Source organism: Penicillium griseofulvum, assembly GCF_001561935.1.
Source record: "Penicillium griseofulvum strain PG3 chromosome Unknown contig_79, whole genome shotgun sequence".
In the NCBI taxonomy this organism is placed as follows: domain Eukaryota; kingdom Fungi; phylum Ascomycota; class Eurotiomycetes; order Eurotiales; family Aspergillaceae; genus Penicillium; species Penicillium griseofulvum.
The window spans coordinates 2,550,402-2,565,461 of record NW_024467420.1 but is presented as its reverse complement, the minus strand read 5'-3'; the positions used below and the strand labels follow the sequence as shown (position 1 = coordinate 2,565,461).

Sequence of the window (15,060 nt, the reverse complement as noted above, 5' to 3'; positions counted from 1 at the left end):
TGGATATCGATCACCATGTATGGAGTACGGAGTATTTGTCTATCGAATTATTTTGACCTCAGGCGTAATATCAGCGATTCTGGCAATAGTAAGGGATGATTAGAAACTATACGGCGGCCTGCTATGTGTAACATCTAAAAAAGGGCCGAGAGGAGTAAAATCGAAGCCTGAAGCTTAAGTACTCCAGGAACCTGACAATCTTAGACGTGTTTTCGAAAAAGCCGAGTGAGAAAACATAGTTATTGAAATGTCTAGGCTAGATTATTGAGAACATGTTTGGCACCTTGTGGATCGAAATTCAAGTTCAAATGGATTATAGGTGATAGATCGATAATCATGATTGCTTGTCGACCAAGCGATAAGAGCAATCGAACTGTCGAAATGTTATGCATTATTATCCAAGTTAAAATCAAAGTGATATGAATGTGAAGAACAAGTTCTAAAGGATTACCTCTACGGAGTACTCCGTACTCAGATCCATAGATCCGATATTTTGCCAGAAATTGCCGTTGTGGCCGTTGATATGCATCGTAAGTAAGCCGGTTATCTTCGGCACTTTGGCGGCATCCAGTTTCTCCGAATCGCCGAAGCCGAACACGCGTCGACGCGTTCCCATTCAACTCGAATCGGGAAGCAAATTAATGGGGTATCAACCAGCCCACCATGGATGAAGAGGTTGTTCCTCTAGGACACGACGTGCAAGTCGTGGACCCAGATGTGCGCAATTATGTTTACAGCCTGGTGACTGCTGTAAGTCCACTTTTATTTTCTCCTTTGCCTGGCTCTGAATCAATTCACTGATACGCCTGGTTATCTAGCTCGGAGGGTTTAATGGCGAAAATGCCGACCAATACGTGCTCGGAGACGATGCGCTGGCATGTTTACGCGACATCAAACGCTGGTTGAAACTGTACGATGAAAAGAATAACCGAATGGATGTCGCGCGATGCCTTGGAGAGGCCAACGTGATCAATGGTGATCTGCTTCCGATTCTCTCCCTCTGGTGGGCTACTGGACAGAACAGCAAGCATATGACCAGGATCGCACTGGCGTGCTTGGAGCTTCTCGTTCCCTTAACATGGCCTGTGGAGTTTCACAGTCAGATGACGGTCAATCACCATCGCCATACACCCTACATCCAACAGACACAGGTGCAATACAAGCGAGGTATCATCAGGTCCGGGGGTTTGAATCTTCTTCGCGCAGTCATTCGAATTGCTCTTCCAAGCATGGCGGTCCCTCGATCCGAACGTGGAACCCGAGATGAAGGAATCCTCAAGTTGATGTTGTACTTGCTGCGAAACATTGCGATTATATCCCCTAATACCCGACTTGCGGCAGAAGGCGAAGAGGAGGAGACGTCCAGATCGGCGACAATCAATGCCTTCCACGAGCAAGATGCATTTGCACTTCTCTTGACAATGTGCTCTAATGTCGGCGAAGACTTCAACCTTCAAGATATTCCTCTAATGGAGATACTTTTCCATATCGTCAAGGGTGTCAACGTCGAGAAGTTGTTCATGGACGATGAGCAGAGAACGGCCAAGCGAACCGACGAACTCAGCGATCTATTGAAAAAGGAATCATTGGTACGAAGGGAATACGCAAAGAATGCGCCTACCCGCCATGGAAGATTTGGTACAATGATCTGGGTCAAGCGAGATGATGCGAAGGTGTCTACTGTCTCTGGACAAGGCGTGTTGCGCGACGACCAGACCACACTACAAAAGATGGACGAGAGCAAAAAGTGGAATAAGCCTCGACCTCGTCGCAGACAAGAAGATGCGGTCCAATACAATAACTTCAACATGCCGGCTCACCTTAATTCCGAGGCCACAAAGAACCTGAGGACTTTCGTGGAGGAGTTTTTGGATTCCGGGTTCAATCCTCTATTCACCCATGTGCGAAAAGCAATCGAGCGCGAAGCCGAGCGTGTGGTAGACATCAATACTCGCCAGTTCTTCTACACAGTCGGTTGGTTTTTGGAAGCAGAGCGTGTACGACGGACTCGACAGCTCCGCCATCGCACGGCTCAGAATGGAGGAAGAACTAAAGATATTGAGCCCGATAGCTACGGTCTGGTTGCTGGCGTCCTGAACCAAGAGACCTTCATTTCCCTGAACCGGGCTATGCAGAGTAGCCTTGATAATAAGGAATGGGAAGATCTCAATGCCCAGATGCGCTGCTTCACCCAGATTCTGTTGACTGTCCAGGAAATGGCAGCATCCCCGGTCGAAGAAGATCAGGAAATTGCGGAGAATATCCAAAACCGAATCTTCTACGAAGAAACAACCCATGACCGGATCCTTGCTATTGTGCGCGGATACAAAGACCAAGGGTTTGGATATTTGGATGCATGCACAGAGTTAGCACATGTGTTTCTGCGTATGTTGGAACGATATTCCAAAGACAACGCTGACATGCAAATCCGCTCGCGGCGAAAGGCTAAAAGAAAACAAAAGAAGGCTGCTCAAGCCGCCGAGCAAGAGGAAGGGAATGACGATGAGGATCCTGACTCTGAAGACGAAGACATGGAGGAAGCCGCCCAGGTCACCAAGGAACGCAGCTTTGACTTCAAGCGCTTCTCCGCCAAGTTCTGCAACCAAAGCTGCGTGGATACATTTATCACATTCACAGGATTCTACCGAGAGCTTAACCCTGAGCAGCTTAAACGCGCGCATCGCTATTTCTACCGGATTGCATTCAAGCAGGAGATGACTGTTTTGCTGTTCCGTGTAGATATTATCAGTCTTTTCTATCGAATGATCAAAGGCCCAGGCCCCATGGACTCGAGCAAGTCTGTATTTAAAGAATGGGAGGAATTGGTCCGGCAAATCATTCGACGACTGGTGAAGAAGATTGACCAGCGCCCAGCCTTGATCACTGAACTGCTGTTCAGCAAGATCAACTCCACTGTCTACTACCTTGAATATGGACACGAAAAGCAAACGATGTTCTCTTATAAGCGCGCCCCGCCGGAGCTTGTAATTACATCGACGGAAGCGACAACAAAGGAAGCGAAACTCCACATCGTGGTTGGCGCTCTTGTTCTCGATGGTAGAGCAGATCTGGTAAAATGGATCAAGGATGTCTTGAGCTCCGCGGCCTCCGAAAGAGAGGACTGGGAAACCCAAGAAGAAGTCCGCCGCGCCGAAAACCCCGAGACTGTCAGCGTCCCCAATCCGATGATTAGTATGTTCCCCCAACACCCTGGTTCTCAGTTGATACTAATAGCAGAACAGCTGTCAAAGGCAAGGACGAGTTTGTTCAAAATGCCATGTTCACGAACGGAAGGCTACGTCTGCTTATGAACATCGTCGGATTCGAGCGACTCGGCGTTGAAGATGTGCTTGGTGCCTCTTGGGTCGTTCCAGCCTCTCTCAAGTCCGACGACCTGCGTGAAACAATTTCTGAAATTTTGAAAGCCCTCCAAACCCCATTCTCTGCAGATGGGGATGATGATCCTCGCAAACAGATCCAACCAAAGAACAAAGGAATCGGTCGTGGCAATATGATTCAAGGCACGCTTGATGTCAACTTCGGATCGGAGTCTGAAGGTGAGGAAATTCCAGATGGTCCTCTATTCCCTGCGAATCTGCGGTCAAAGTCTAGTGCGCTGGATGAACTCAAAAAGAAGCGCAAGAAGAAACAGAAGAGCAACACCGAGAGTGAGCCGCTGGACGACGAAACCCTAGAAGCGCGGCGCGAGGCGCGTCTATCCAACGCACTCTCTCGCCAGGCGAAGATCAAGAGTGATCTGTTCATTCACGCCAGCGATGAAGAAACGGACGAAGAAGCTGACAAAGAGTTCTTCCGTCTCGAAGAAGAGCGACGAAATAAACAGGCAAAGGAAGTCAAGAAGGCCATGCTCACTGGAACTATTGAACCATCAATCAAGGGCAAAGGGAAGAAGTCTGCTGCCCGTAAGCGAACTAGCGATACTGGCACATCTGCGGCCGCAAAATCGAAGCGACAGCGTCGTAATTCCGGTTCTGCTGCGAGCGATGCTGAGAGTGATGCTGACGGTGATATTCTCATGGCGGAACTTGATGCTCAATCGGCACACTCCCAGGAGATCTCCACTAGCCATGGTGCCGGAGAGGACGAAGACATCGCTCTCACATCGGATGAGGATGATCTTGGTTTTGATGACGATTTCGCCTTTACTCGAGATCGCCCAAGTAAGCCTCAGGCTACAGAGCCCGAGGCTATAGATGATGAGGATGAAGATGTGCCTGTGGCTCCAGCTCGGAGACGCATGCGCGGTGGATTTGTGATTGAGAGTGACTCTGAATAGTGGGTTCACTTCAATGTCTGTGACATATTTTATGACCTGATGAGGCGTTTGGCATTGAGAAAAGGAATTGTAAAGGGATAGGCTCAATGAGAACAAATTTAATACTTTCTATGTGCCCAAGCCAAGACTCGTGTTTGATAACTCTAGAAACATATAAATACGAACTCCCCCGCACTCTGACATCTTCTTTCGGAAACCCATTGAAAGAAATTCCTCTTTCCAAAATGGCTGATCGTACTCTCACAGCAACATGCCACTGCCAAAGCATCCGCTTCACCATAACAATTTCCACAGACGTCCTTCCTCTCACAGTCCACATATGCCACTGCAGCGTCTGTCGCTATACCCATGGCACACCGTGTATTTTCCATGCCCCGCTACCAGCAGGAGTAGCACCGCAGTTTATTGCTCCATCTAGCATAGACAAACTGACGGCCTACGACCATGCCGAGTCCCAGGGAACGCGACATTTCTGTAGTACCTGCGGCTGTCACATTGGGGATCGATCGCACGACGACGGCATCTGGTACATATCTACGGCTATCTTCACCGAGCCAAACCATGGTTTATGGGAGATGCGCTCACATGCTTTTACGAAATCTTCACTTGATGGAGGGCTTTCGGCGATGTTTTCACATATTGATGGTCGCCAGCTTGATTTCTTTAACCTGCCGTCACCGGATGCTAGCAAGGTTGGAGATAGTATTCGAGTAAATACGGAGGAGCAATTGCGCGCTGAATGTCACTGCGGTGGGGTTTCGTTCTCTATCGCCCGTCCTCGAAAAGAATTCCTCGCTAGCCCTGAGAGTGAGGGATGGGTTTTGCCAAAAGACACGAGCAAGTGGCTTGCGCTTCTTGATCTCTGTAATGACTGTCGCCTGGTTGATGGGTCGAATGTTATGGCCTGGATGTTTGTTCCGGTTGATCATATATCCCCTTCCCCACCGGCGGATTTGATTATCGGGTCGTCGAAAAGTTACAAGTCTAGTGAAGAGGTACTACGGACATTCTGTGGGACCTGTGGCGCGACGGTGTTTTATAGTTGTACCGACCGGCCGGGCGTAGTTGATGTCGCAGTTGGTATTTTACGTGCACCGGAGGGAGTGATGATTGAGAATTGGGCATTTTGGAGGGGGAGAGTTAGTTTTGCGGATGATGGACAGTACGATCCTGGCTTTAGTAAAGCGTTGATTGAGGGACTGAAGGGATGGGGGAGTAGAAGGGGTACGGAAGATTTTGTTCTTCCGAGCTGAATGGATATTCTGTAACTAAAATGTGACTAAATAGCGTGGAAGTTTGATGGTGAGTCAACAGGAAAAGTGGGGGACTGGGAGGATGAGAGTATAAAAACCCATCCCGTTGATATCCGCAACATACATATACCTGAATATCTCAAAACATCAAATACCACACAACATGACTCACCTCAAATTCGTTACTCTCGATGTTTTCACATCAACACCCTACTCTGGCAACCCGCTAGCAGTAGTTTTCCTCCCAGACTCAAACGCTCTAACCCAGAGCCAGAAGCAAACCCTCGCACGGGAGTTTAATCTCTCGGAGAGCATCTTCGTCCACCCAGTCCGCGAGAAAGGCAAGCGGACCATCGACATCTTCACCACAGACTGCGAAATTCCCTTCGCAGGCCATCCCACCATTGGCGCAGCCTCCTGGTTCCTGAGTCATTCAACTGACCCCGCGGATGGCGATGGCGTCACCACCCTCGCGACCAAGTCCGGCGATATCCCGATCTCACTCCAGAATCGCGAGACTAAATACGTTGCTGCGCAGATTGCACACAATACGCGTATCCATGCTGCGCGGTTCAGTTTGAAGGAGTTAGTGAGGCTGCACCCGACACTGGCGCCGTTCTTTACGCGTCCAGATGTTACTTTCCCGCTCTTTTCAATTGTCAATGGGATGAGTCAATTGTTTGTTGAGCTTCCTTCGCTTGAGGCGCTGGCTGCTGTTACGCCTGCGACCGGTGGTGAATTGGTTTCAGCTGATTATCTTGATGAAGGATGGACGGTTGGATTGATCTGTGTGTACTTCATTGTTCGGGATGTTGAGGATAGTGTCACGAAGAAGAAGGTTATTCGGTCCCGTATGATGCTGGGAAATCTCGAAGATCCCGCTACGGGCAGTTCAGCCAGTGGATTGGCAGCGTACTTGGCGCTTACAGAGGGCAAGGCTGGTCAGAATTCTCAGTATCATGTTGTTCAGGGAGTTGAAATGGGACGTCGGAGTGACATCGGTGTTGGGGTTACTTTGGGTGGTGACAAGAGGATCGAACAGGTTGTGCTGACGGGTACTGCGGTTAGCGTGTCTGAAGGAAAAGTGCTGATCCCTGAGTAAAATGACCTATAGATTTTTTTAAATTCAATCCGTTTGACATAGCCACACTGTAAAAGGAGTTGAGTTTGAAGTTTCAAGCTAGTTATTCCAATAAACATCCTCTCCCGAGGTCATCCCATCTGATCTTACGTCTAATAGACTGTAATAATATTTGAGGGATTTTTCTACACCAGAACGAAAGATCTAATTGCCGATCAAGTCTAACCAAAGATGGATGGTTATAGCAGAGTTGCAGGGTTGGCGGGAAATCCGATTCTCACCCACCGCAAGCGGTGGCGTTCAGTCTATACGATGATTTGTCGAACAAAATCGCTCAAGCAAATTTTTATATAACATATGGTATTGAAGCAACTATAAGCTATTGAAACCAGGGAATACAAAATGAATTTCGTCCCCGAGTCCTTTTGATATGCAAGTTACCATGTGGAAGTCGATTAACTTTCTCACCCTGCATTGTATGTGTTGTGACATCTATATATATTTGCCCTCTAATGTTTTTTTTTTATAGATGCATGGATTATAACCCTCAGTGTTCTGAGCTTGGTTATAATCTATCCTTATGGTAATTTGAAAGCCATTGATGCATTTTTCTTCGGTGCCAGCGCATCGACTGAATCAGGTCTGAATACGTAAGTAGTTAACCCTTTCTCCTTTGTCGATATACATTGACTTGGGTAGATTCGATGTCAAGGATTTGAAGACCTATCAACAGGTGTATATATATCTTATTCCTATGCTAGGAAACCTGGGATTCATCAACATAATTGTGGTTGTTTTCCGGGTTCGATGGTTTGAAAAACATCTCAAAGCCACTGGTGGGTAGCTCTTTTTCTTCCTATATCAATAACTAACTTATCTAAATACAGCACCGCATTTTTTGAGGCCCGAGACACTTCCTAGACAAGATGCAGAGGCGCAACTCAAGCAAAGCAGCGTCGATGAACCTCCAAGTGATCGCTTTAAGGACCATACAGATGACTTGGAGGAGAGCGATGAGACCCGCGAAAAAACTCCAAGGTTGGTTTCGCCATATAAGATACTCTGAGGTAGTGCTAACCTTTTTCAGAGTTTCCCAGGAGTTGAATGCCAAAGCTGATGACTCGAATACCAATTCCGGAAAGCAAGTCATTCATTTTGCTGATGAGTGCTCCGGCAAAGACCAAGTTAAAGACCAAGCTTTGTATATTCCGCCTCCATGGAAACGTGATAGAGGTGCAAGAAAAGCAAACTCCCATTTCACATTCATCTTCTCACTTATATTTTGCAGGCATCCCATTTTCTGAGATTGATGGAAGAGTTGATGAGGACGATGATGGTAAGCATCGAGATACAGAGCAAATTCAAATTGGCCACTAATTTGGATCAAAGAACGACCTCATAAGGTTTCTCGACAAACTACCAGAAACATGAACTCACCTCGCACCCTTGAACGCGTTGTAACATCCGTGTTCGTCTTGGGAAACTCTCTTAGTCGCGAAAGGAGCCAAAATACAGGACAAAATGGCATGAAGCAGCTTGACTTGCCGAATATGTCTTCACAGGCTACAATAGGCCGGAACTCCCAGTTCCACAATCTGTCTGCCGAAGATCGTGAAAGACTTGGTGGTATTGAATATCGAAGCTTGAAGCTACTGTTAAAGATTGTGACAGGATATTTCTTTGGTCTGCATCTCTTCGGTGCAATCTGCCTAGTTGGATGGATTCGACATGCAGATCCAAAATATCGTGATTATCTTGCCGAATGTGGGCAAGGTAGTGTTTGGTGGTAAGTGAGCTCATCTTAAATCAACGACATGATCACTTATTTTTTTGGGACAATAGGGGCTTCTACTCCGCTCAGACAATGATTGATAATCTTGGCTTTACTCTGACACCAGATTCAATGATCTCCTTTCGGGATGCGACATTCCCAATGATTCTCATGACTTTCCTTGCATTTGCCGGGAATACTTGCTACCCATGCCTTCTTCGGCTTATCATCTGGATTATGTCCAAAGTTTGCCATTCGAAATCTTCGCTCCATGACCCACTCAAATTCCTACTCGATCATCCGCGACGGTGCTATACGCTGCTTTTCCCAAGCCGGCCAACGTGGGTTCTCTTTGGAATCTTGTTCGTCATGAATTCAATCGATGTCATTCTCATCCTCGTGCTGGACTTGAACAATCCCGCCGTTAACAGTCTCGCGCCTGGTCCTCGAGTTCTTGCTGCAATTTTCCAAGCAGCATCAGCGCGTCACACGGGTACAGCGTCTTTTAACTTGGCTGAGGTGAACCCAGCAGTCCAATTCAGCTTGGTCGTCATGATGTATATCGCGATTTTCCCAATCGCTATTAGCATCCGAGCTTCCAATGTTTATGAAGAAAGGACGCTGGGTATATATGGTAATCAAATTGACATGGACGAGACTGATGGCCGGTCTTATATTCTCAACCACATTCAGAACCAACTGAGCTTCGACTTGTGGTACATCTTCCTCGGCTGCTTTTGCATCTGTATCGCAGAGGCCGGTAAGATTGCAGATACGTCGATTCCGGTAAGTGGTCAATTTCCAGTCCAGCAACAACAAATTTAACAAATCCAGGCCTTTTCTGTATTCTCGGTTTTATTCGAGGTGGTTTCAGCATAGTGAGTTACCCCATACATACTTTTACTTCTTGACTAATTCCGATGAAGTGGCAATGTTGGGCTCAGTCTTGGATATCCTACCGTTTCGACTTCTCTTTCCGGACAGTTCACCATTTTCAGCAAGCTCGTCGTATGCGTGATAATGATTCGAGGCCGTCACCGTGGACTGCCTTACAAGCTCGATCGTGCTATCGTTTTGCCAGGCGAGCGCATGGAAGAAGACCGAGATCGGGACGAAGCTCAAGCTCAACAAAGACTAAAGGAAAAGTCTCAGGCGACTTGCTAGCATAATCTCGACAATGATTGGTTTCCATATGGGCTTCTATAACAGCAGTCTATAATGGGGACCATTCATTTGATAAGCTTGACGCTGCCATAGATGACTTTACAATATATACGTTTAAATATAAAGATTTATCTACCTAGGTATCTTAATAATGACCTAAATTGGAGTACGGTGATTGCTTAAACCGGCGTCTAGATTTATTAGACAGACATCGAGATACGCTTATATCTTATCATATTAGATCGACAATATTAGTACCACGCTATTAACTAATCTCTTATATTCGTTATAAGATTAACTAGAATAAACTAGCCCTGGATTTCACACTTTACACTCGCCAATTGCGGGGAACGGCCCAGGTAGACACCCGGTCGTTTCTAAATATGGCTAGAGACCCAACAATCGTTACATTACATCGAGGATACGCCACATCAAAGATGTGATGAGTGTAGAGTCAAGTATATCAAGAAGATGACTGGGGGCGAAATATGGAATCCATGCTGGTTGTGTATCAATTACGGCATGTTTCCCCAATTTATCAACTTCAAAGCTTCTTCTCCTCAACCAATTGCCTCAACACCTTGATTGTCCCCTCAACCGCCATCTGGCTCATCTTCTTCTCTTTCTCGAACAACGCCGCTAGCTCCGCCTCCGAGACACCGGGGTGTCTCCACTCAAAGATATACGTCATGTAGAGCTCCCCACCAGCTCCTTGACTAATCACATTGCTGATCTTGCTTCCATTGGGCTGCTCAAAGTCTACTCGTGTAGGCTTGAAAGCTGTAACGGTCTCTTCAGCTATTTTCTGGGTTTCGCGGAAGAGGACTTCGCGAACGGTGACCGCATTGCCAGTTGATGGGTCGACGGAGTCACTGATGACCTTAGTGGATTGGATCGCTCCTGGGACGAATGTCTCTGCGGAGCGGATCTTGAGGAGGAGGCCGGTCCATACTTGTTCGTGGGTGATAACGGGTGTTGCGCCTGGTGGGTTGATTGGGGCGGTGAAGGCGACGTTGTTGGTTGAGGACATTTTGGGGGCTGGGAAAGAAGCGCTTAATGATTTGGGTTAATTATTTGAGGAATTTTTAGGGACTTTATTCGACCTTGTGGCTTTTTTATATTCGATCTAGGATGGCGAGAAGCAATGACCAAATCGATAAGGTGGATAAGCTCGGTGTTCGGGGCTCCGGGGGCCGATGACCGCGGATTTCTAATATTCCGCCCTAGACATCAGGCCTTAATTTTACCCAATCGGGACAAGCTGCTTAGTATAGGCCAGAGATGATTCCTGTAATGAGAAGGACCACAGAATACATCTGTGAAAGCAAAGCAACCGCAATAATCAAACACTGAGAGCAGTACTTTGCGCTTATCAGTTTATTTGCACAATGCATCAGGATCTTGGGCAGTATTTACATTTCGATCATCGTGCCTGAGGTCCATCCTTTTGTCTCATATAATTGAACATCCAATCAATGACCTCATAGTCATGACGAATGTGAAAGCTGTTGGTAGGTTGACCAGGCGGGCACCAAGGTAGGAGACTCTCGTTCTTGGGAAGGTCTTTGAAGTATTCATAGAATATAAGGTGCGCGTCAATAGCTAGTATTGCCCAACATTGGCCATTATCGGTGTTTGAATTCTCAAGTGCCTCCGTGAGCTGCTCCACCGATTCCTCTAGGGTGTCTAAGCGACCTTTTGCTTTGATCAATGCATGGTCAACGATGCCTCGATCTTCTGAAAAGCGGCACCGGAGGCGACAGACAAGAAAGTGCGAAAGTTTATTATCTCGGTTTTGTTTAGGAGCAACAGCGTAGCCCATATCAATAGGAAAGTAATGAGCGAGTATCCCATTTAGCATTGCTTTTATGCTGTTTTCATAGTTGGTATTGTTCTCAACACATGTGACAAATGCATCGATAATAGGAATGTCAACGTATTTGGCTAGGGTTGCTGTATTGTTTTCAGGAAGGTCAGACGCTGAGACTGTCATTGTTGATAATCTTCTTTAGTCACAACGCCCGTGACATATAAATCAATTTTAACGATTCTTGATGAAGATACACCAACTGGCTAGGTGGGGTTGATGTTTGGTCGCCCATATCTCGCCTATTACAGCACCCGGCGATTGGTTAGTCTGTATAAGGGCGCATCATTGGTCCGTTTATTAGACCAAGTGTAAGCGATTCTTATATTATGGCCAAAATAACTAAAGAGTGTATGGAAAGCACTCAGAAAATTAGAGTAGAAAGTTCAATTTACTGCCGAACGACGAAGGATGGCAGAGTACATATATGGGCCTGAATTGTCTTCACTTTATACATAGAACATTAACACCACCGTTGAACAATACGAGCTCCGAAATACCGATACAAAGCCATGAATTATCACCAATTAATTATCAAACGGCCATAGCTTGTTCCACACAGCTTCCTCACTGTTCGAATACCCCATCTGGTCGGATAATTTATTCTTTGCCTGACTTAGAAGCCTTTTGGTAATGTCGTACTCGTCATGCTTCACGACCCCCTTCTCGGGCCAAAATTCACCGAGCGATTCCTTAAGCTCATTTAACAACCCCATGCCTTTGATTGTGTCCGAGACGTCATGTTCAAGACATTGCACCTCATCTGCGGTTAGCTTGATAGGGAAGTATGGACCTCCGGATGCCTGCACACTGGGCAGAGTTGGCCATTCGTCTTCTAGTTCTAAAACAGAAGCTTGATATAATGCCTCACCGTCCACAAGAAGATTCTGCGCAAGGAGTAACAATTCAAAACAACGAGTCTGACGAAACTCCATGGCTTTGTAGAGCTCTGGGTTATCACGATAAGTCAGTGTATTATATAAAGCCGAAAGTGACATCATAAAATAAAGACTTCTGGCTTGCTCTTGATCTGCTGAGGAAAGTTTGCTCAAGTCGGGAAAGACTGGGGGCTCAAGACCTTCGGCACGGGGCCCACCATAGTCGAGAAGGTATGGTTCGCGGGCGTGATCAAATAGAGGCAACAATTCTGTAGACTGCCAGTCTATGATGTCAAGAATTTTTGTTGGTTCTTGAGGATCAACGAAGATGTTCTCGGTATGAAGATCACTGTGCCATAGATATGATGCCGAAATTGACGAGTCTAACGGTAGAAGATAATCGGCCAGTTTGAGATAGCTCCTCAAAGCAGCGAGCTTTTTAGACCGAGATGGGCTGTATAGCCCAGGTCCAGTGAGAGTCAGGGGCGAACGCGGGAGTTCATTGAGTTTCTCTATGCAACTAATCTCCCTGAGTCCAATTGCACGATGATACTCTAGGGCACTGTCCCCTACATTCCCTCTCAAGTTAATGTCAGCCCATCTTAGGTCGGGACTGGAGTAGCTTACATGGACCGCGGTCAAAGTCTATCTCAATCTTCGAAAAATCAAGTTGATCTCGACCTGTTGAAGGTCCAATGGCAAAACGAGACTCTTCGGTTCGAGTGCTATTTGGGTTTACCAACTTGCATTGCCCACACGTGTCGAGGTCAGAGGAGTAGTACAGGCTGCCGTATTTGCTGAAGGGGGCGGACATCCAGCTTTTCTGATAGCTAGATATCGTTTTTATTATTTCCAGCTTCTCTTCGATGGGCATTGTTGGCCAGAACTGACTCAGCTGCACCCCCGCAGCCTTTTCCATGATAATATATTCGGCTCCAACGGAACTGTGCTTTGCACTAGAATTCGAGCAAAGGACGCGTGGAACAGGGGTACCTAAGACATTTCGTACCTACAGCAATAGTAAGCTTCAATTTTGTGGGCGGAGGGACTAATCAGCTAACAAAATCCATTGTCGCCACTTCACTGGCTGTAGTAAAATGAGCCCGTCCCGCGTTCGGATTTGGGACCTTGCCGACGACCTGAGAACCATCTGCCATGGTGAAAAGAAATGCCTTGTTGAACATGCCATCCGGAAACTTTTCGACCTGTACACATTCTTGGCCCCCGAGAGATTCTGCTACCACGGCTACAAGTTCATTCATGTCAAATTTGGTGTGTCTGATTGCATGTTGGTGTTTTCCGTCGGATACAAAACACCCCCTTGTGTATTTGAAAAAGCTTTCGACTGAGTTCCAATCTTTGTGAATCGCTCTTTTTGAAGTTTTTCGTATTGCCGAGAAAGACACATGTCGTGGTTTGAAAGACAAGGAAATACTGTGAAACATAGTGGATCAAATGGTCATGGAAGCTGAAACGTTATGATAGTCGCGTAGCTGCACGTATAGGACACGTGATGAGAACATATTTCAAGCTGTCACAGCGCTTGAAAGAACTTGAATACATAGATCATTTTACCCAAAAATCACACGTATCGGGCCGTTAAAGGGGTGTTATAGGTTGTATTGGACCTATTGGATAAACACTGCATGCCAATTGAATAATTCGAGTCCCAACTGTTTATTTGTTGACTATAGGCATCACCAGCTTGTCAATCCCTTAACTCTATCGAATCACCGTCTAAGCTGCTCAATCTATATTAGTTTTGAAAGGAAAAAAGGGTCCGGTCGTAGGGATCGTCATAATCTCGGCCACAGCCGAACCCACAAAGTAATCCCGAGCTCGATTGAACATTTCGCTCGGCCGACCACCAAATTTGGTAACTAACGGAGATATCGGATTTACCCATTTCGGCAACCTCATAGTACCAATGGACCAGGCGAAGTATAGATATAAATACTAGTCAACTACAATATCGAGGACTAAAAAGCACAAATCCATTTGTTCAGAAACTATTATTCACTAGAACTACTATTCTCACTTCCAACGTACAGCCATTATGACCGAATTCAAGACCGACGATTCCAAGGCCCCGTCCTACACCTCTATCGACGCCGTCGAGGTGGAAAACGTTGAGAAAAAGGAGCAAAAGCAGTAAGTGCTCGATAACTCACCTCCACGACTCTATTTATTGTTGGGGCACGGCAGGTACTAACCAGATTCCCATTAGTACAAGCCCCAAGGTGGATTGCTTAACCCACGGGCCCAGCCTAGTCCCGCTTCTCGATCATGAATTGCAGAAGCCACAAGCAAAAGAAATCATCCGCACATTGGCAAACGCACTGAATGATATCGCGGATGATACGAAGTGCACCAAATGCACGGTGGAGAATATATCAACTCTACTCACAGGCCATGTCCGGGATCTCAGAGTCGCGAAGCGGAGTGGGACGTGGTCTAAAGAAGATAAGCGTATTCTCAAGGCGGAGATCAAAGGCCTTCTCAAGCCTGTCAAGAAGGATGTGAAGAGCCTGTGGAAAGCGAATTGATCACCTGTTCTTAGTTTTGGAGTCAGTATGGCAAGTGCACAGATGTACACTAGGCGGTATTCAACAATGTAATTTCATTTGGGCATTCTTTTCATAATAGGCGTCTGGCCAAGAGCACAATCGATGGGATTTTCATACTTATCCGAGATTAATGTCTCTGGCATTATGGATTTAGGGTATCCACGTGGTAAATATGTCCCTGT

At 46.5% G+C, this 15,060-nt stretch overlaps 7 protein-coding genes across 7 annotated transcripts; 4 read left to right on the top strand and 3 right to left on the bottom strand.

The window, feature by feature from the left end:
* Nucleotides 1–663: 663 nt before the first annotated feature.
* Nucleotides 664–4,297, top strand: tof1 (putative DNA repair protein (Tof1); the record flags this gene model as incomplete). The annotated part of the gene is made up of 3 exons (XM_040788576.1): nt 664–750; nt 819–3,192; nt 3,243–4,297. 3 exons carry the CDS (start codon nt 664–666, stop codon nt 4,295–4,297), a joined length of 3,516 nt encoding a protein of 1,171 aa, XP_040652348.1.
* Nucleotides 4,298–5,713: 1,416 nt separating this feature from the next.
* PGRI_008620 (PhzF family phenazine biosynthesis protein) lies at nt 5,714–6,652 on the top strand (the record flags this gene model as incomplete). The annotated part of the gene is made up of 1 exon (XM_040788575.1): nt 5,714–6,652. One exon carries the CDS (start codon nt 5,714–5,716, stop codon nt 6,650–6,652), a length of 939 nt encoding a protein of 312 aa, XP_040652347.1.
* A 409-nt stretch (nt 6,653–7,061) lies between these two features.
* On the top strand, nt 7,062–9,540 carry PGRI_008610 (Potassium transport protein, high-affinity; the record flags this gene model as incomplete). The annotated part of the gene is made up of 11 exons (XM_040788574.1): nt 7,062–7,107; nt 7,161–7,281; nt 7,331–7,467; nt 7,519–7,669; nt 7,719–7,864; nt 7,920–7,967; nt 8,021–8,417; nt 8,474–9,188; nt 9,237–9,280; nt 9,329–9,410; nt 9,484–9,540. 11 exons carry the CDS (start codon nt 7,062–7,064, stop codon nt 9,538–9,540), a joined length of 1,944 nt encoding a protein of 647 aa, XP_040652346.1.
* A 570-nt stretch (nt 9,541–10,110) lies between these two features.
* PGRI_008600 (SRPBCC family protein) lies at nt 10,111–10,596 on the bottom strand (the record flags this gene model as incomplete). The annotated part of the gene is made up of 1 exon (XM_040788573.1): nt 10,111–10,596. One exon carries the CDS (start codon nt 10,594–10,596, stop codon nt 10,111–10,113), a length of 486 nt encoding a protein of 161 aa, XP_040652345.1.
* Nucleotides 10,597–10,989: 393 nt separating this feature from the next.
* On the bottom strand, nt 10,990–11,559 carry PGRI_008590 (uncharacterized protein; the record flags this gene model as incomplete). Its single annotated transcript, XM_040788572.1, has 1 exon — nt 10,990–11,559. One exon carries the CDS (start codon nt 11,557–11,559, stop codon nt 10,990–10,992), a length of 570 nt encoding a protein of 189 aa, XP_040652344.1.
* A 401-nt stretch (nt 11,560–11,960) lies between these two features.
* Nucleotides 11,961–13,573, bottom strand: PGRI_008580 (Aminoglycoside phosphotransferase; the record flags this gene model as incomplete). The annotated part of the gene is made up of 3 exons (XM_040788571.1): nt 11,961–12,880; nt 12,939–13,320; nt 13,373–13,573. The coding sequence occupies 3 exons, from the start codon at nt 13,571–13,573 to the stop codon at nt 11,961–11,963; spliced, it is 1,503 nt and encodes a 500-aa protein (XP_040652343.1).
* Nucleotides 13,574–14,367: 794 nt separating this feature from the next.
* PGRI_008570 (uncharacterized protein) lies at nt 14,368–14,857 on the top strand (the record flags this gene model as incomplete). The annotated part of the gene is made up of 2 exons (XM_040788570.1): nt 14,368–14,462; nt 14,578–14,857. The coding sequence occupies 2 exons, from the start codon at nt 14,368–14,370 to the stop codon at nt 14,855–14,857; spliced, it is 375 nt and encodes a 124-aa protein (XP_040652342.1).
* Nucleotides 14,858–15,060: the final 203 nt, after the last annotated feature.